This window comes from Balaenoptera borealis (genome assembly GCF_965194805.1).
Source record: "Balaenoptera borealis genome assembly, chromosome: 6".
NCBI classification, from domain to species: Eukaryota; Metazoa; Chordata; class Mammalia; order Artiodactyla; family Balaenopteridae; genus Balaenoptera; species Balaenoptera borealis.
In genome coordinates, this window is record NC_138863.1 from 63,601,868 (window position 1) to 63,623,656 (window position 21,789).

The 21,789-nt window shown below is 38.8% G+C and overlaps 1 protein-coding gene across 9 annotated transcripts in view; it reads right to left on the reverse strand.

The window, feature by feature from the left end:
* The window catches only part of NOSTRIN (nitric oxide synthase trafficking), a 57,506-nt gene that overhangs the window by 1,355 nt on the left and 34,362 nt on the right, over nt 1-21,789 (reverse strand). For 2 of the 9 annotated variants that reach the window (XM_082396846.1, XM_082396854.1), the window contains 9 exons: nt 20,795-20,920; nt 15,479-15,577; nt 15,256-15,381; nt 9,174-9,239; nt 8,212-8,320; nt 7,023-7,111; nt 4,071-4,196; nt 3,022-3,136; nt 1,769-1,858 (listed from right to left, as the gene is read on the reverse strand). In XM_082396846.1, the coding sequence (XP_082252972.1) occupies nt 1,769-1,858; nt 3,022-3,136; nt 4,071-4,196; nt 7,023-7,111; nt 8,212-8,320; nt 9,174-9,239; nt 15,256-15,381; nt 15,479-15,577; nt 20,795-20,920 (946 nt within the window). The other 7 variants (XM_082396851.1, XM_082396848.1, XM_082396847.1 and 4 more) reach the window with 6 other exon arrangements.

Below are 21,789 nucleotides of genomic sequence, written 5' to 3' on the forward strand. Positions count from 1 at the left end.
CCGGGGTTCTAGGTGGCATCTGGGAAATGTGTTTTAATTCATATGGAAGGTGGGAATACTGCATTTCATTTACTCACTGGTGTAGGTAGCCTTAGGATGTCATGATGAGTAACGAACTGACTTCTATAACACTTAAAACTTTTAAATTAAAGGCAACATTGATTTAAGATGCATGCAGGAGAGAGTCTACTTTCCTTTTTTCTTGTCTTATGTCTGAGCTACAAGAAAAAGTAACTGCCTGGAGAACTCTGACTGGCAAACTGAAAAGGAAGCACCTATGAACCAATAGCAAATACGTGGTATCCCTGTTGTTTGGCTGCAAAATCCATCTCAACTTTCTGTTGGTTCTGGGCACCATGTCCTGGTCATGGATTATAAATTTTCTCCTATGACACAATTCTTTCTCACTAACCATTTCATTTCCAGATCCCTGCCTTACCTTAACATCCAAATGGGGTTGCTAATTGGACACACAGAGAAAGTTGAGGCTGGTGACTTTTTCTTGTTTAATAATCTTGGGGTCTACACCATCCATTATATAATAACCTTTCCATGTTAAACAAAAATCTGTGACACAAAGAAGGGGGTCTGATTCCTTTAATTGGTCATAAAACCCTTTTTTGAGAGAAAAGTGGGAGAAATATTAAGCTGGGAGTCCTTTGACCCAGGTTCTAGAACTGGCACTTAGACTAAGCCATGAGAGGAAGTCACTTCACATTCTTGTATGAGTAACTTTCTGAAAAGGAAAAAGGTGGGGCTACCTCTCTGATAACTTTCCATTACTGACATTCTACCCCAATGGAGCACTGTGATTAAGAGCGTGACTTTCTGAGTCCAAATCCTGTGCCACTACTGCTGGTGACTTTAGCCAAAGTACTTAACTTTTCTGTGCCTCAGTCGCCTCAGTCATAAAATGGGCATAAATAATACCAACCTCAAACGGTTTTTAGGAATATTAAATTGGACCATGTGTTCGCAGCAATGTCTGGCACCTAGTAAGCTATTACTAGTTAGCTATTCTTATCATGTGAGCTTTCTTTTTGATGTGCATTATCTTTATCTTCTAAGAAGGGAGATTATAAACCTGAACTGCTTTGACCTGGTAATAACTTTTTTTTTCCATAGAAAACAATTTTATGGTTACCGAAGGGGAAGGGGGGTGGGATAAATTAGGAATTTGGGATTAACATATACACACTACTATATATAAAAGAGATAAACAACAAGGACCTACTGTATAGCACAGGGAATTATATTCAATATCTTGTAATAGCCTATAATGGAAAAGAATCTGAAAAAGAACATGTATGTGTGTGTATATATATACATGTATACTTATATACATGCGTATATATATCTATACATATATACACACATAAATATATACATATATATGTAACTGAACCACCGTGCCATACACCTGAAAATAACATATTGCAAATCAATTATACTTTGATAAAAAATTAATATACATATAAGAGATACCCATTTGGTTGAGAGTAATACATATAGTAATACATATCCTTGTTTTTAAGACAAGCTGCAATTATTTATTTATTTATCTTTGTTCTTCAGCAAACATCTAAGAGGGAAGGAGAAACCAAAGAGTAAGTAGTCAGTCAAATAATAGATTTGAACTTAGTCTGATAACAGCCAGGCTATGAATGCATGACCTGGTAATAACTTTTAAGGCTAAGACAAGAGTTTTATTCAAGTTAAAAATTTCAACATGGGAAAGGCAATTCAACTATTTGAGAATGATTCTTACCTTTTTCCAAATTCAATTCATCATCTTGCCTGGCTTGAAAAGAATATAAGGCCTTGCAAAGACCATTGCCGAGCTGGGTCACACCGGAGGCTGAAAGTTGGATCAAGTTATAATGACTAATGCTGGGTCAGTAGGCAAGATGAACATGGTGGGAAGTGGTCTAGTTTTTCAGCCGTGTAGTGCAGAGCTTAAATATATTGAAATCTTCCCAAAAGGAAAGTTTATAATTGTACATAACGTTCATTCTTTGATTCAGTAACCACTTCTGATGTACATACTATGTGGATGAACTGTGTATATTACATAATCAAAAGCTCTAACATAGAAAGTAAGTCTGGACAAAAAGTTACTGTAGTAGTAATAATAATGATGACAATTTTAAATTGTTTCCCACGTGAACTTAATCAACATCCGTTAGCTAAGCTGTGTGGTAACTGTATTCATGTTTTGGAAAACCAGCACCAGTTTTGCCAATCAGGAATAGATAGGAGACACTTGGAGCAGGCGCTTCCTCCATCGTCCCCAGGTACTTAGGGAACTGTTTCTCAAACGATGCAACCACGAGTCTTTAACATACCATGTGGACTACAATGGCCTGGGTTGGATTGAAACTTTTTTGCCAAGTTCTAATCAAGAACCTAGAGAGTCAATGTTATGGTAACTATAGTTGAACAGTGACGGATAATGATAGGTACTTGCATGTATGTGTGTGTGTATGTATGTGTGTGTGTGTGTGTGTTGAAAGGTAAAAGGCAGTGGGGTGTGGATGGAAAATGACTAAAGTCAGGTTGCTGAACACAAGGGGCGGGTAGGCCTTGGGATCACCGTGTTTCCTGAAAAGAGGTTGGGATTTGCATGGCAGTTTGGAGGAGGCTGTGGAGAGAAAGCTGTAGAGTCCTCCCAGTGTTTCCAGGCTGAGTGTGTGGGCAGCAAATTGCAGGCTGTCTGAATAACATGGACGCCAGTGACTGGAGGTACCTTCTCATATTAGAGAATTCTTTTCCCAACCCTCCAATCTTCTTGAGTCCTTCCCACCTTTTGGATGACATTTGCACAGTTAGCTTGCACACAAGCTAACTACATTTTAGCTTGTAGTTAAAAGCTACACATTTTAACAAATTAATCAGTCCTAATTGAAACGTAAATTTCTTTGAGCCGATTTATGTCAATGTGGCTCTGAAAATAAAATATAATTTTGGCAATGTGCTTTACTGATAGGACCCAGCCCCAGATTATTCTGGGCATGAGATTACCTGTAGATGAAGAACTTGGAATTCTCTGCCCACCAGAAGATGACCTGCTCACAACATTCTCTAATCTCTTTGTCAGAAAAGGCCGAGATATTTTTACAGAACTATGGGTCTGCTGCTGTTTGAATAGTTTAAAAAAAAAAAAGTCATTTTTAACAACATTGTCATCAAAAGTATTTGCGAAAAGTAACTATTCTGCAGCTGTTTTCCTCAGGAATTTGTTTTTCAATTGTTGGAAGGAGGGTATAAAGAAAAAATTCAATACATTCCTAACGCCTACTCTAGCACGTTCTTGTTTCTGAGACCTTAATATTTTCAGAATTAGACAATTACTATATTTTATAGCCTGTATTTGCAATTCTGACCTGTACCCCTAGGCCAAATAGTAACATTTACAGCATTACTTCCACAAATTCAACTTGGTTTTAAAGCAAGTGAAATGATCATGACTCTGTGTAAATGACTGAGACCCTTTTAGAGCTTGAGTCTCTTAGAAAGAAAACTGTCCCTTCATCACAAGGTGGTTACAGCTCCCTCTTCTTGTAGGAAATGGAAAACAGCTACCCGTATATATTCACATGCTCATTATTTCCTAGAGTGTAAAACACTGGGAAAATTCATGTGTGTGAATTTTTTAAATTGTGCACAAGCATTATCTACATTATGTACTATGTTAAATGGATGAGACTACTGCATATCACAAAATCTTACAATTTAGGTCTGTATGAATACTAAGATTTTGATTTAATAGAAATTTTACTATAACAGCACGTTCAAAGGATAAAGTGAGAAGAATGAGAAGGAAGAAGGAACCCAAAGTGTTTTTAACTCATTAATTTACATATGAATACAAAGCATGTATTCATTTGTGTTTAGCTCTTGTTACTGTGCTCAAAAAATAATTAAATAAATCTATCTTAAAATTGTGCAACTGGGGATTTGAGCATATGGCATATATAATTCGTAACAGTTTTTTTGGCCTGTTGCTGCTTTAAGCCATTCCACCCAGCAAGCCCAGTCAAGAAATTATAGCCAACCTCTTAAATGCTTACCTTTTCTTTCCACTTGAAGATGGAGTTACTACAGACATGGTTGGGTTGAGGTCTTTGCTCAAGTTCTGCTAAGACGGATGACAGTTTATAGGCGTTTGCTTGCAAAAGGTTTAGTTTCAAGTTATTCTGTGGATACATCATTTGACCATATGAGTAAACTTCTAGAAAATTTTGAGGCACAACTGGGTGGGTAAAGGGATATCAGGATAACTTCCAAAATGACAAAGAGGTCCAGAAAAATACACATTCAACTCATTTGCAACTCATATGCAGAAAATGCTGAAGAGAGAAAAACAATGGACACTTTAAGCAGTCTAGAGGAAAGCCTTAGTTGTTGAGTGTGTTGTATTCTAGACCCTTGTAAATAAGGTAAACCAGAAACCTTAGGTACATTACTCAGCATTTTGTGGCAATGAATCGCTTTACTAGAATTTCTGCTGAGGAATGAGGTAGAAAATAAGTGTTGATTGCAGAAGGTAGGCTTTCGGAAGGCTTTGAAGAAAGGCAGTGGTGCCATGGGCACTTAACATAAAGAACAGAAGTGAACATCTTATCAATAGAATCAAACTAAAATGATGTGAGTCAGGGTTTTGTTGTTGATGTTGATATTATTGTTTCTTGAAGAGGTGAGGTCTTATATTACCCGGAAAGTCTGCAGTAACACTTCTGGAAACTAGAAACCATATTCTGGGGTATTTGAATATAAAAATAAAGACTAAAACTAAAGCTATTCTCCTAGTCTCTCCTGTTCTGATTTGACCTTGAGCTAGAAACTTTATAATGACTTCTCTGTCAAGTTGTAAATCAAATCACAGAATCTAAATATTGGAAGGGGTCTGCTTATCCAATCTTCTCCTCACCATTGTCTCTCTCTTTTCCACACCTCCAGCCTGGGGGTTCCTAATCCTAACATCCCGGCCAGGGGGTCACAGCCACGGACCAAACACCTCCAATAGATGGGGAAGGGCTCTAATCCTTGGAACAATCCACTGCATGGTGGGCAGGCTCAGCTAGGATGAAATCAAAAGCTCCCCACTAGCTCCTAGCCTTAGATCTAGTCTGCACTTGAGAGCATCACAGATCAAGTCTCTCTGCTCTGTGGTGCTGCTTCCGGTATCCAAAGACAATATCTGCTCTAAATACCTCCAGTTTCCACAACAACTTCTCAGAGAATATGGCTTGCCAACATTCTTGCTTCAAATATAGCACTTCAAGGACCAAGAGCCAATGAATTAGGAAGAATTTCTGTGAAACAGAGCTTCTCCCTGCAAGAAACCTTCTCTGCGTAACATAAAATCAGTCTACCACTGTCACGAGTTTCCTTCCATTAGAGGCAGAGGTGCGTGACCGAATTACATGGATATTTGGCACCTACTATTTGAAGGTTATTATTTGCTCCATCACTAGATCATAAACACCATAAATTCAGCGGTCAGATCATCTCCCATCTTGCATCCTCCACTGTGTGAATCAGGCCAGTTGTGTACCAAGATGATCTTAATAACGTGTTCTATGTCAATGACAAAATTTTATGCAAGAACCCAAAGAAATAAACTTAAATCTTAATGCCATCATAAAATGCTCCATATGACTTTCTTTTGGTAAATATCATTTACATCGAATTAATTAACTAAACATTTTATGCTGTCACAGAAAATGTCTAACAGTCTGTTTTATAATTTTATAAAAATTGTAGCCATATGTCACTGCAAGGATATTAGACCTCTCTGTTCCCAAGTGAACAGAATTCAGGCCTGTCTTTTCACAGAAAGTGTCAGGTTTATTTCTGCAACACCACCTCCATTAAAGGAAGCCACTGCTAAAAAACAGATAAACTGTACCTGGCTGCATCTGTCTACTTTTACCAAAGAACTATTGAAATTGCTCACTTGGACAGAATTATTAGGTACCTACTTTTACAAGAGAGTTGTTTAGGCTACGTGCAAGGTAAGGAAAGCTGGTTCAGCTTCCTGGATCCTTCAAAACTTGATAAAAATTTGATCTCTTCCTGAATTCTTCTCAGATTAACCGCAGTCAACTTCCTCTCCAATCACAGCAGAAACCCTGTATCTTGTACACACAGGTCATAGTATCTGTTCACTTTTATTCCTGTTTAAAATTCATGAGCCTTTACTAACTGCCCTTATAATGTGAGTTCTGAAGAGGCTGCATTGCCCACCAATCCCAACAAATGTCTCGGGGCTGCTGCGGTCCAGCCTTTCAGCAAAAAGGCCCGGACACGCCTCTCCCTGCCCTCCACTGACAGTATGTCCCCTTCCTTCAAAACAACCTTGGCCTCTGAAGTTTTTTCCTTGTTTCCCTGGAAGCTCTTGCCTCACACCCCAGTCGGCCATCTTCCTTCTGTGTGGCCACATCTCTCCTTTCCCCTGTTATACTCGGAAGACCCTGATGTGAGCTCAAGGATGAACGGAAAACAGCATCTCAATGATAATTACCAGGATTTCAATTCTCCTCTGTGCCCCGTGCTAGCATTTTCTAAATAATTCATCATCCTCACAAAACCCCTTAGGTAGCAACACCCCCACTTTAAAGATGAGAAAACTAAACTTGTCCCAGGTCCCTGTAAAAGGCAGAGCTAGATGCAGGCCTCTCTGAACGCAGACCCTGTGTTTTTGGTCACATCTGTTAACTGGGGTAAAGTACACACGGTCTTCAGACCTTAACTGAATGATTCTATTTGGGGAAATTCTATTTTAGGCACTTTTTCCCCCCCCCTGGGAGGACACTAAATCAAACATTTCTAAGTAGCTGGATTTTTCCAGATTCCTCAAATCACTTGTCAAGGAGCTGAGCGTACAAGCTCTCCGACTAGACTGTTCTATGTCATGAGAAAGGAAAGGCAAACAGAGGTCAAATGGTCCAGAAAACAAGCATTCCCAAAATAGCTCCTTCATCCTTAAATCTAGGAAACTGCACTCTGCAAATGTTTACCTCGTCCATTAAGGCTGCTGTGCTTTTTTGGCTCTCTGTGTCTGAGAAGGAGGAGTGGCTGGAGTATGCCTTCAGCATTCGTTCCAGGCCTGAAAGTGAAATAAGGCTGTCAGTCACTGTTCCTCTGGTCCTAGTGGGACACAACTGGCAGGTGGTTATACTCGGAGGGAGCCTGAGCCCAGGAGTGATGCCGAGAGCATTTGCCAAATGGCTGGGGCTGTTTCTGTGTGTAGTTGTCACTAAATTTTACTGAATGGGTGACCTGTACCTTCATTTAATGGGATTCGAGAAATGCTGGTGCTTAAGGAATCTTGATTGTTATTTTTCAAGATGAGCTTTTGCATCCTCCTCGTTGACCCACTCCGTGGTGGATTCCTAACATTTACCCCCATGTTAAGCTCTCCTCTGCTGATATTTACATTTCTAAACATTTTGCTTTCTTGGATTTCCTATCAAGTATTACATTGTAACAGCGTTCTCTGGTCCACATAAAATAAGCTCTACATATCAGGATCATAAAAGTGGAGTTGTTTTTATTACCCATAACACTTTAGAGCTGCTTCACATTCTCACATACCTAACCTCTAAGTATAGGATTTAATCTGAATGACTTTCACATCATTCAGGAAGTTACTTTAAAAAGAAACAAACAAGTGGTGATCATTCTGTAATGTATAGAAATACTGAATCATTATGTTGTGCACCTAGAACTAATATAGTGTTGTACGTCAATTATACTTCAATAAAAAAAAAATTTATATAGATTAAAAAAATTTAAAAACAACCTATTAGCACCCCCAATAGAATAAAATAAAATAATATGGGGGAAATAAATAAATAAACACAAGAAAATGAAAAGCCTTGTACATAGGAAGTTTACTATGTTTTAAACCAAATGAATTGTCCCTCATATCAGCCAATTTCAGGAACACTGTAAAATGCTACACTTCTGGAAATGGTGGTATAGTACTTGTATAGATCTCACAGACCAGAATGTCATTTTCAATTTTTTTGCTCTCTCCTTGCTTTTTCATTTTTCTTTATTCACACAAATTAGGTTTGATATTTGGTCTTTTAAATGAGATGATCTCTGCACCAGTCAGCAAAAGCAGAATCACCCTAACTCTGAATGAAACCTCCGAGTAGAATACTTTCCCTTACCAGGTCAGTCAAAGAGATAATTACACACCTTCCTGGTCTCGTGAGGCTTTTTCAATATCTTTTTGCAGTCTCAACAGTTTTGATTTTATTGAAGATGCCTGTCGCTCTTTACTCATTGCATTTTTAGGATCTTCTTCCTTTAGGAAAAACAAAGGACGTTTAACAATTTAAAGGAAAAAAAGTAAGAGTTGCTACTCCTAGCTGCACTGAGACTTTCACTGACTGTATTCAATTTTAACTTGATGGAAGAAAAAAGTAAAAAAAAAAATAAAAGCAGGGTAACCTCTGGTTTTCTACAGATTGGTCTACCTTTTCTAGACCTACTGAATAAGAAGACAGCTCCTTGTTCACAACTTGTAAGTGTAGAGCTGAGCACTTTCTTTAATAGATAAAAATTATTCTTGGAGGGTGAACGTTACTATAGCTATTTCATAGGACCATGTGGCTCACCAAGGGAAGGGGCATGAAAGCTTCAAGGAGACTAGCTGACTTAACCAGCACATCTCAGTTGAGGGGAAGGAAGGCAAAGGGTACTCCTTGCAGGAGAAATGGCACAAGCAAAGGACAGAGGGAGGGTTGTGTGAAATGTATGGGGAACAATAAACAGACCAGTTGCTTGAGCAAATGTAGTGGAAGAAAAAATGGTCTAAGTAGTTTAGGTCAGATTTTCAGGCTGAAGTAGGGATTTTATCATGTAGGTTATGAGAACCATTAACAATAGCAGAGCTTTCATATACATTATTTCCAGAGTTGAAAGAAAAAAAAGGATGTTAGGACACAGTTTAAATGCCTAGTAACAAGTCAAAGAGCAAATATCCTACAGTGACACACAACTTAAAATGATTAAAACCTTTATGTGAAAAAAAAAAAAAAAGGATGTTAGGGTCAGGTTGGGAGGTGTCTGAACATAAGTGCAGGAGATGGACGGAAGCCTTGGAGACAGAGGGAAAACTGATGACTGAAGATGGACGTGCAGGAGTCAGGACTTATCTGGTAGGAAGGAGAAAAGCGAGGACCCTGAATATTGGTGGAGAGAAGACCTTTAGACAGACTGTCCTGAAGAAAGAGAAGAAGAGAAGATTTAGAGCAAAGAGAATAATAGCCTTTACAAAAATATAATGTAGACACTAAACTATTTAATCTACATACTGTGTATTATATATTACAAAAATTTTCTCTATATCCTTTATCACACGTGACTCTTTGTGATTCTTATAACAACTCGACGAGATTGGTTCTATTTTCCCCATTTTACCTGTGACACTCAGAAATAAATGAAGGCCCAAGACGAAACAGCTAGTAAGTAATTACTGCTGAAACCCAACCCCTGTGACTCCCAATTCTCCACCAGAGTCCACTCCTTCACATGTCTGCCTGAGGCTGAGGCCCAAGCTGACGTTACCCCCGCAGGTGAGCTCCGAGTGAACTGCAAGCATGCTTCAGTCCAACCCTCAGTCCTTCCTTGCTGGAGGAATGCACCTCATAATCTGACTCTCATGCCAGTCCAAGACTTCATTTGGTTTCTTTGGGGATGCCTATATTGTTCACAAATATATTTCCACGGATAGATCACTACTGGATCAACTTGAGATAGATTAAACTGCCGTCGTTAACTTTCTTAAATTCGTCCTTCTCTTCCAAAATTTTGTCAGAAAGAAGATCAATACCAGAGGAGGCATTTAAACTGCAGATACAATCTTGTGAACATGGCCTTTACAGTAACCTTACAAATATTTTTCACACTAATCACCAGCCCTCCAATATTCACACTCAGATAGTTCTCCTGTCTTACCCTCGTCCATGTAAATTTCATAGCACTCGATAAAAGCCAGTCTACACTTACTGCCAATGACTATAAAGTCAGATTTTGGAGGTGTTTTGCTTTAAGAATATTAGGACAATCCTATTCAGCCATTTGGAGATACAGTCCATTCTTTTAGACAACAGGTACATAGTCGTTAGTTCTGGTACACTGAAATTTCATAGAAACCAAAAATTCCCATGGGCACATCAATTAAAGATAAACCATTGTGGCTACTTCTTTACACTTCAATAGGAGCTTAGTCAAATTTTCAAGGAGAATGACCCTTATTTTATTGACAGGTTAGCTGATAGAGGCACTTTTACAAGAAAGCAATAGATATATTTTATTGTACATTTTCCCATCTCAGGGATCACCTACACGGTTTGGAAGAAAAAAAAAAAAAGGTACTTTCCCCATGTAATCAAATCTTCCTTTCCACTTCCATCTCTACCTTTGTTTCTGCTTTAACAGACATTGCTATTGCTAATTTGCTTTGCCTTTGCCAGGGTTGGAAAAAAAGATTCAATTAAAGAAACAGCCAGCCACTTATTGCTGTTTAGATGATGGGAAGGAGAAAGTCAGTCAGAATTCATTATTGTGCCAGATCTAACTGCCTTTCCCTCTCCCCTCATCTCTTGTTCCCTGAGTGGGGGTCCTGGGATGTTGGTTTTGGCTATACTTTTACTCTTATAGGCGGACATGACAAGTGGTCCAGTTTTACACACAGAGAGGGGTGAGCCTCCCAGACTGGACCTTGGAAGTCTGAGTGAAATACAGCAGAGGGCCCAGGAAGGAGCAACCAGGATTTTTTCCTGCAGATTTTGGTAATTAATGATCAGCATCTAGAACACTACAATTAAAACTAACAAGAGGGGAGTGGAGGACAAAATCTTTGAGGCATGACCTGACCCAAGAAGATAAAGAATTTAGCCCAAGAGAGCAAACAGGCAAGATGTCTGGGCTCTGACCAGGGAAACTGATCAGTTTTTAGCAAGGAAGGTCATGTGATAGTAGAATCACCCAAATGTCCTCAAAATAAGCCTCTGTAATGGCAATTAATTTATGACAAAGGAGGAAGAATATACAATGAGAAAAAGCCTCTTCAAAAAATGGTGTTGGGAAAACTGGACAGCTACATGCAAAAGAATCAAACTGGATTACTTTCTTTCACCATATCTAAAAATAAACTCAAAATGGCTTAAAGACTTAAACATAAGACATAACACCATAAAACTCCTAGAAGAGCACATAGGCAAAACATTCTCTGACATAAATTGTACCAATGTTTTCTTAGGTCAGTCTCCCAAGGCAATAGAAATAAAACCAAAAATAAACAAATGAGAACTAGTCAAACTTACAAGCTTTTGCACAGCAAAGGAAACCATAAACAAAATGAAGAAACAACCTACAGAATGGGAGAAAATATTTGCAAAAGATGCGAACGACAAGGGCTTAATTTCCAAAATATACAAGCAGCTCATACAACTCAACAACAAGAACACAAACAACCCAATCCAAAAATGGGCAGAAGACCTAAAGAGACATTTCTCCAAAGAAGACATACAGATGGCCAACAGGCACAAGAAAGGATGCTCAACATCACTAATTTTCAGAGAAACACAAATCAAAACTAAAATGAGGTATCACCTCACACCAGTCAGAATGGCCATCATTTAAAAGTCTACAAATAACAAATGCTGGAGAGGGTGTGGAGAAAAGGGAACTCTCATACACTGTTGGTGGGAATGTAAGTTGGTGCAGCCACTGTGGAAAACAGTATAGAGGTTCCTCAGAAAACTAAAAATAGAATTACCATATAATCCAGCAATCCCACTCCTGGGCATATATCCAGAAAAAACTGTGATTCAAAAAGATACATGCGCCCCTATGTTCACAGCAGCACTATTCACAATAACCAAGACATGGAAACAACCTAAATGTCCACTGACAGACAAATGGATAAAGAATATGTGGTACATATATACAATGTAATACTACTCAGCCATAAAAAAGAACAGAAAAATGCCATTTGCAGCAACATGGATGCAACTAGAGACTATCATACTAAGTGAAGTAAGTCAGAAAGAGAAAGACGAATACCATATGATATCACTTATATGTGGAATCTAAAATATGACACAAATAAACCTATCTACGAAACAGAAACAGAATTATGGACATAGAAAACAGACTGGTAGTTGCCAAGGGGAAGGGGAATGGGGAAGGGATGGAGTGGAAGTTTGGGTTAGCAGATGTAAGCTTTTATATATAGACTAGATAAACAACAAGGTCCTACTGTAGAGCACAGAGGACTATATTCAATATCCTATGATAAACCATAATGGAAAAGAACATAAAGAAAGAATATATATATATATGTATAACTGAATCACTTTGCTGTATAGCAGTAATTAACACATTATAAATCAACTATACTTCAATAAAAAATAAATAAAATAAACTCAAAATGGATTAAAAACTTAAATGTAAGACTTGAAACCATAAAACTTCTAGAAGAAAACACAGGCAGAACATTCTTTGACGCTGGTCTTAACAATATTTTTTTTGAATATGTCTCAGGCAAGGGAAACAAAAGCAAAAATAAACAAATGAGACTACATCAAACTAAAAACTTTTGCACAGCGGAGGAAACGTCAACAAAACACAAATGAAACTTCCAACAAAACGAAAAGGCTACCTACTGAATGGGAGAAGAAATTTGCAAACGATTTATCTGACAAGGGGTTAATATCCAAAATATACAAGGAACTCATATAACTCAACATCAGAAAAACCAAACAACCCAATTAAAAAATGGGCAGAGGACCTGAATAGACATTTTTCCAGAGAAGACATACAGATGGCCAACAGGCACATGAAAAGATGCTCAACATCACTAATCACCAGGGAAATGCAAATCAGAACCACAGTGAGCTATCACCTCACACCTGTCAGAATGGCCATCATTAAAAAGACAACAAATAATAAGTGTTGGTGAGGATATGGAGAAAAGGGAACTGTGGTACACTGTTGGTGGAAACTACCATACAATCCAGCAGTTCTACTCCTGGGTATATATCTGACGAAAGCAAAAACATTAATTTGAAAAGATATATGCACCCCAGTGTTCATTGCAGCATTATTTACAATAGCCAAGATATTGAAGCAACCTAAGTTCCTGTCAATAGATGAATGGATAAAGAAGATTTGTTATATATATAATGGAATATTACTCAGCCACAAAAAAGAATGAAATCTTGCCATTTGTGACAACATGGATGGACTTAGAAAGTATTATTCTAAATGAAATAAGCCAGACAGAGAAAAACAAATACTGTATGATTTCACTTATAGTGGAATCTAAAAAAACAAAGGAACAAACACAACTAAACAAAAACAGAATCATAGGTATAGAGAACAAACAGGTGGTTGACAGGGGAGAGGGTAGAGGAGAAAAGAAATAGGTGAGAGAGATTTAAGAGGTACAAACTTTCAGTTACACAATAAATGAATCATAGGTATGAAATGTACAGCGTGGGGAATATTAGTCAATAATAATGTAATAACTTTGTAGGGTTACAGATAACAGCTAACTTTATCATGGTGATCATTTTGTAATGTATAGAAATATCGAATCACTGTGTTGTGTGCCAGGAACTAACATCATGTTGTAGGTCAATTATACTTCAAAAACAAACAAGCTCATAGAAAAAGAGATCAGATTTGTGGTTACCCGAGTTGAGCGCGGGGGAGAGGAGGAATTGGATGAAGGTGGTCAAAAGGTACAAACTTCCAGTTACAAGATAAGTAAGTACTGGGCATGTAACGCGCAGCACAATAATAGAAAGAACACTGCTGTGTGTTATATATGAAAGCTGTTAGGATAATAAACCCTAAGAGTTCTCATCGCAAGGAAAAAGCTTTTTTTCTAATTTTTTCAGGTTCTATCTATATGAGATAATGGATGTTCACTAAACTTGTGTAATCATTTCATGATGTGTGTAAGTCAAATCATTATGCTGTACACCTGAAACTTATACAGTGCTGCTGTATGTTCATTATATCTCAATAAAACCAGAAGAAAAAAGAAAAAATATAATCCTCTAATTAGGTTAAAGTTTTTCAAAGGCAAGGACCAGAAAGGATGTTGACAATAATTTTCACCTCCTAAGATTCATGCCTCTGTGTGATCCCTTCCCCTTGAGTGTGGGCTGTTTATTGACTTGCTTCTAACAAATAGAATCTGATGTGATGTCACTTCTGAGATTAGCTTATAAAAGACTATGCTTCCATCTTGGACACTCTGGCTCTGTCTCTCCTGCATTGCTAGTTCCAGGGGAAGCAGGCTGATATGCTATGAGCTCTCCATAGATGAAGAGACCCACACGGCAAGGAACTGATATCTCCAGCTGAAACCGTTCCCGAGGACCAGAGGCTTGCCATCAGCCACGTGAGTGAGCTTAGAAGCGGATCATCTCCCAGTAGAGCATTGAGACGTCTGCGGTCCCAGCTGACACCTTGATTACAGCCCTGTGTGGGACTCGGGCACCCAGCTAACCCACACCTGGATTTCTGACCCACAGAAACTCTGAGATAATAAACGTTTGCTTCAAGCTGTTGAGTTTGGGGGTAAGTTGTTACGCAGCAATAGACAACCAATGTGATACACAGTGATTATTTATAGAGTGTGAAGATTCAGTCTTGGGGGGAGGGACAGGTCAGGAGTTTGGGATTGACATGTACACACTGCTATATTTAAAACAGATAACCAACAAGGACCTACTGTATAGCACAGGGAACTCTGCTCAGTACTCTGTAATTACCTAAGTGGGAAAAGAATTTGTAAAGGAATAGATACATGTATAACTGTATCACTGTATACATGTACATGTATAACTGAATCACTTTGCTGTACACCTGAAACTAACACAACATTGTTAATCAACTATGTTCCAATATAAAATAAAATATTTTTTTAAATTAAAAAAGTAAATGAAATAAAATATTTGCTTCAAAAAAAAAAGATTCAGGCTAAAACCCTGTTTGGAGTTCTTCCCTTGCAGAGAATACCAAAGACAGGTTTGCATTGCCCAGTCTGTAAACCACACAGTTTTTAAATTTATACGGACTGTGAAAAAGTCAATATTTTTGTTTCCCAAACAATACGTTTCCTTTACAATTGCTCTCAATTCTTTTCAAAATGAATCCCTCAGTATATGACTGACTAAGGTTTCCCATGAAAGAAACTTCCTTCCATCCCATACTTACAAAGTAATCAGTTAATAGGAACTCAGATTTATTTTCTGTAGATAAAACTGCGGTTTCTTCCACGAGAGCCTGGATATCATTTTCGACATCTATCTTGCTGATGGCACAGTGAATCTGCGTGTGGCACTGCAATGCCGAGGAAAGCAGAACAAGGTTGCAGAGGACACGTTTCCTGCCAGTTCTTACCATGCATACCAGAGATGGCGAGTTCTTTACTACTCACTGTGGTCAGGGTTTGGCCAAAAACAGAAATATGTTGGGAGTACTGGTTTAAGTTATTGCATAAGAGTTGAATTCTTTCCTTCTCCAGCTCCAGGTTGCTCTGAGAAGGATGAAAAATGAGATTAGATCAGTCCGCTGTTATACAAAACTGAAGTCACCCACTAAGCACTAACACAACGAAGAAAGTCTGAGTGAGCCGTCCTGTTTGTGCCCCTTGATTACATTATATCCACGTTGTGGAGGGGGTTAGTTTCCCAGGACAGGAATGTGATTTGATGTCTGTCTTATTTATCCTCCATTAGGATCAATTTAACTCACACACTTTCTCCAGGCTTTTCTGGGTGAAAAAGCACATAGGTGGATGCCACAGGCTACCTGATGTTCACAAAGAAGGGGGAGAAAGGAATCATTTGAAAAGAATCTGTGGGTTCCAAAAAAAGAATGAAGCCCAGTAAAACCCATGTCTGTATCTTGGAAATGCAGTCAGACACTAAGTATTTCTAGACTTGTTTGCAGCACATACAAGGCATTCTGCCGGTTCCGGCAGGGACATTGATGATGAGATGCAAATTCTCTGCTTAAGGAAATTATGTGATGAGAGCAGAAGCTTAAAGTCTGATCAATTCATCATCCTGGCCTAAAATTAGGCCTGGGCGTCAGAGACCACTCTTGGAAAGTGGCAACACAGCCTCCCTGTTTTGTGCGGGATGACAAAAATTCCACTTTTAGAGTTTTATGGCTTTTAGCTAGGAAGAGTAAATAAAGTAAGGGGGGTCACATTTGCCTTGTCAGCCATTAACATTTTAGAAAAAGTTAGTTATTTGACTCTCACCCCTCACTGATAGCTAAGCTACAGACTGTTCGTTTTGAGGAAATACAGGGACGCTCAGCAATTAGGCATTGTCCAAGAAGGCTGGGTCAAGTGGAAATGCAGGCGGCATTCCTAAGCCTTGTGAGGGCCATAGGAGGCTGCTGGGTATGTGCCCAGAAGCCCGTGGGCTTTGACAGAGGTGGCAAGTGTCCAAGACAGCATGCCTCATCCCGTTTCTGTAAGGACAAGGCCTGGGCTTCCCCCCTTTATCCAGAGGCTAGGTTGGTTCCTTTCCTACCTGCCATCCCACCCTGCTCCTTCCCACACAGTAAAGACTACTCATCAACAGTCCTTCCTGAGGAAGAAAGCCTTCTTGGGCAAATTGGTGGGTGGCATTATCATGGAAGTAAGAAGGGCGGACTGCGTCTCAAGGCCTTTGGTAGGGTGGAGGTGGGGAGACATCACAAAGGCCACTGGCTTCTCCCATCCTGTCTCTCAGCACACCTGCAGGGGCCACTAGCCTGTCCAGCCTGGTGTTCCTTTATACCCTTGTGTGTTGACTGCATTCACATCCTGCTGTTATTTAATCTATGGTGTATAATGATAAAATTTTCAAAAAATTTATTTTTGTAATAGTTACAAAAGTTTACCTGTTAACCATTTTTAAGTGTACAGTTCAGTGGCATTAAGTCCATTCACATCGTTGTGCAACCATCACCAATACCCACATCCAGAACTTTTTTCATCTTGCAAAACTGAAACTCTGTACCCATTAACAAAAATTCCCCATTCTCTCTCCCCTCATCTCCCCTGGCAGACACCATTCTACTTGTTGTCTTCCATGAATTTGACTACCCTAGGTATCTCTTATAAGAGGAATCATACAATATTTGTCCTTTTGTGTCTGGTTTATTTCACTTAGCATAAAGTCTTCAATATTCATGCACATTGTAGCCTGTGTCACAATTTCCTTCCTCTTTAAGGCTGAATAATGTTCCATTGTCTGTACTTACCACACTTTGTTTACTAGTATATAGTCATTTTAATGCTGCTATTAAATGCAAGTGGTAAAAAGCTGGCAGTAACTGTGAACATCTATGTCAACCACATGCAGATTTCAATTCTGTACCAAGTGTCCTGACATTTGAATTGGGAAGCCTAGAGCTCTGTTCCCCCATGGCTACCTTTTTTGTCTAGTCAGAAGCTGCACAATTTTTGTAAGTCAACGGGAATGAAATACCTTTGTTTCTGCTCTTGGTCTCCTGAGTCTTTCTCCAAAATCTCAAGTACCAGCCATTTGAATGTGCCCTCTGTCCCCCAGGTACAGGATTAAAGACGCAGAAGAGTAGCCTAGTAAATGTAATGCTTCATCAAAGGGCACAAACCATATGCCTCCTCTAACAAATATGTAAAATAAATTCTGCTCAGTGTCTTGGACCTCAAGTGGGACAGTCTTCAAAAAGAAAGAGTCTTTATATTATGGAAAAAGATCTAGAAAGCAGCTGTTCTAGTTTAGCACCATGAGCAAAGGACAGGACAGAAAACAAAAGCCAGGTTTGGGGAACACACTGCATCCCTGCTGGGCAGCTGTTTCTTTACTGTGACAAGTGCTGAGCCACTAGCAGCAATCTGAGACTAGAATAACCAGTGTCCCTTGGTGGCAATGGCAATATTTAAAAGATTTTAATTTCATTTCAGGGAAATCATTAAGATGATCTATGTCTGCTCGTGAAGAGAGGCTGAGATAAATTCCATTGTGAGCAGGGGAAATCCATATCTCATTTAATGAATTATTGCTTTCTATGATTTTGTTCTTTTTGTATAAAATAGGTCATAGAGGAGCAAGATACTCTGGAGGACCTCAAATTATCCTCCTGTGCTTTCATAATAGCACATGAGAGGAAAGTGGGATCAAAGAGTTATCAAGGAAGAGTAGATGGAGAGGCTTTCTGGGGCCCAGGCTTCATGATGATTCACACTCTTCATTCATTCTTTTCACTTCCTGCTGTCTTGACCTTCCGGTTTGTACTACCCGGAGAGATTGGAATGACTTCATTTTCATCTAAATTGTTTTCATAAAACTGATCAAAGAAGTACCTTGCTTTTTCTAGAGCACGAACTCTCAAACTTTAGTACATCTAGAGATCACCTAGACCCCTTCCGAAAATCATTCAGAAGTTCTGACTTACCTCATCTAGGAAGGCACTCAGGAATCTGAATTTTAACAAGCACCCTAGACATTGTCTTGGGGCCATAAAGGGCTACAAGAAAATAAATTTTAAAATCATTTATAATTCTTCCACCTAGAGATGACCACTGTTAACATTTTGATGTATTTTAGTCTGTGGAGGTATGTGTGTATGTATGATTTTATCTTCCTAGTATCAACCAAATTATTCAAATTGGTATCCTGTTTTTTCACTTAACATTATACATAAGCAGTTTCCAATGCCACTAGTCTCCAAAACACCATTTTAATTAATAGTGCCTTGTGTAGAGTGTATTGATTTATTTAGTCATCCCCTTAATTTTGGCCATTTGTATTGCTTCTTCCCTTTTACTTTTAATGTATTTTGAACAGAAATCTGTATTTTGTTTTTCATCTACTTCCTCAAGATGGATTTATGGAAAGGAAATTAGGTTTTTCAACCGAGGTTCTAGGAGAGAATTAAACCCTAATGTCCTAAGGCATCTGTTATCTGCAATGAGTTACCATTTCTTCTCTGCATCTAGAGGGTATTAGTCACTACCATCCTTGGAGAACTGAGAAAAGAGTCACTCACATTATTTTCTGTGTTCCGTGGTTCAGATGAGGAACACTAGTTGATAATGTGAACATTTTTAAGGCTGATGCATTTATTGCAAAAGGCTTTCTAAAATAATTCGTCTAGTAAATACTAACAGTACCAAACATTTGATTTGTGGTCATTTTTGATAGAGTGGCTATTATTACCATTATTATTATTATTATTATTATTATTATTATTTGGCCACACTGAGCAGCTTGCAGGATCTTAGTTCCCCAACCAGGGACTGAACCTGGGCCCATGGCAGTGACAGCATGGAGTCCTAATCACTGGGCCACTGGGGAATTCTCGAGAGGCTATTATTTTTCAAAATATATTATAGGTTATTTCTAACAACTGAATTGTTTCTTCTTGGAAGGTAGGAAATGTGGCTTGAACATAGAATAATTATGAAGTAATAAGACTAATTTTGACATGTGGTTTATGCAATTGGTTTCATTATTTAATAATTGCACTTGAGACTTTACAGTATCTAGTAAACTACCTTAATCATGGTTCAATGAATGTTCTCTGAAAGAATTTGTGAATCCAATCTGCAGAGTAAGAAAGGGTAAGAGGACACTTCATAAGACGTTAAAATACATTCTTATATTCCACTTTTACAGAAGAATGGTGGGAGAATGGAGAAAAAAATGAAATGGAACAACCCTGGTTGACCCATCTCCACTTTCGACACTTCTAATAAAATTCCATTTTAATTGAGTTCAGCCCACTTTTGTCATGTGTCTCCATGAGTATCACATTTTACTCCTGTTGTTTGCAAAACAACAGAGAATAAGGACTACATAGTGTAATATGTGAGTCAATGACTTGTTGGTATAGACTGAGTATGTACAAGCCAACGAAATACTAAGTAAGGGAATCCTTATTGGTTACGGTGAGGCAAGGATGACTCGAGAGGAGTATCTCAAGTGGGTCTAGTAGGGCTTGGTTTGGCACTCAGGGGGCAGAGGCTAGCTCTAAGCAAGAGGATAAGCTTAGAACTTAAACTTACAACTCCTATGGGAGTAAGAGGAATTGTGTGAACTCAAAGGAAGAGCGGGGAGAAATACCAGTGGCCTCCAGCACGGTGGTAGCAATAAACCAGGAAACAAAGAGGATGAAAGGAAACCTTTCTTTTTTTATGGAGATTCTGACTTCTAGTAGATTCTTCACTTGATTTGGATTCTAATGAAAAAACCTAGAGTCTTAAGTATTTTTAAAGCTCAGTTGAAAGAAGCTCTTTTGAAATGTAAATGATATAAATCTTGTCACCATCACGAAGACTTTATAAGCGAAGAAGAGAATTTCCATAGCTTCGACATAAAAGTTGGAACTGCTGAAAGCAGGCTGGGGTGGAAGGAGAAGGTGGAGGAGGACCCTAACAGGAGAAAAGGACACTGAGAAAAAGGAAGGAGAGACCTAGTAAGAGCCTCTGATAAGGGTACTTAGTAACAGCAATACCTAACACATCTTGAAGGCCAGCTAGACGTCCGCTACACCAGGAATCCTGGCAGCCATACCAGTAAGAATCATAATTATCTCCCGTTGTTGTGATATAGATAGAAAAATGAGACGGATGGAGACATCTAGGTTAAGTGTTTTTCTCATAGCCCTTGAAGGGTGCCTAGAAGATAGAATGGGAGCAGTGATTTCTCTCCCACACAAAGCTCTTTGGAAAAAGAAAGAAAAAAAGAAAAAACATGAATGCATAACTTACCTGGAAGCAATTTTCCAGTGTGTTCTCCCATTTCAGTCTGGCAGAACAGCTGGCCATGTTTTTTTGGTAGTAGTTTTCATCTTCTTTTGACAACTTCTCAGTTGATTTTTTCAGTTTATTGAGGAGCTAAGGTAAAACGTCAGTGTCACATATTCATGAATGCATTTATGAAAGCCCTTTGTCATTCTGGAGAAAGAATTATATGCATCCCAATGATGAGTTTCTCATCTCCCAGCTAAAGTCATAAACAGTGACTACAGATGACAAAATCAAAGACCTTTCTCAGAAAACAGGGATGTCAGAACTGAAAGGAAACCGAAGAGCCTTTCAATAGGGTTCCTTCAATTTTTCACATGAGGAAATTGAGGTCCTTAAATACAATAAATACAGTGATATGCCCACTTTCATCAGATGAAGGAAGAGGCCAAATGACAGGTGCAGAGAAGCAAGTACAGATCAGGAACCTCCAACTCAAGACTGTAATCTACCAATGATTCCCATTCTCTTATTTCATAAGTCCTTCAGGGCCTCCGCATTTCTTACTGGGACAGGTAGAGATTTGCACAATCAGATAATTTCTAAAACTAGCATTAGGCCTGGAGACCATTCTCTCACTTCACTTTCACTATATAAACTCTGCAATATAACTCTGGAATCAGACTTCAGGATTAGGGTCCTGGTTCTGACTACAAGTGAGTTACTTAAACTTCACAAGCCACAGTTTTCTCATCTCTGTGATGGGGATAGCGATGCTCCCACTTCACTGTGTTGCTCTGAGGAATCAAGCAGGTGACACAGGTAAGGAACAGGGCACACTGCTTGACAGTTAGTATAGCACTCAAAGACTAGTGAGCGTTACTATTACTAGTGAAGAAAGAGCCTGAGATACATGCCATTGTTCACTGCAAGTTATGGACAGCTTGACAAATGCTTTCCTGTCATCCTGACCCCCAAGGATATGCTCCTTCACAAAGAGCCCCTTCTGGCCAGTCACC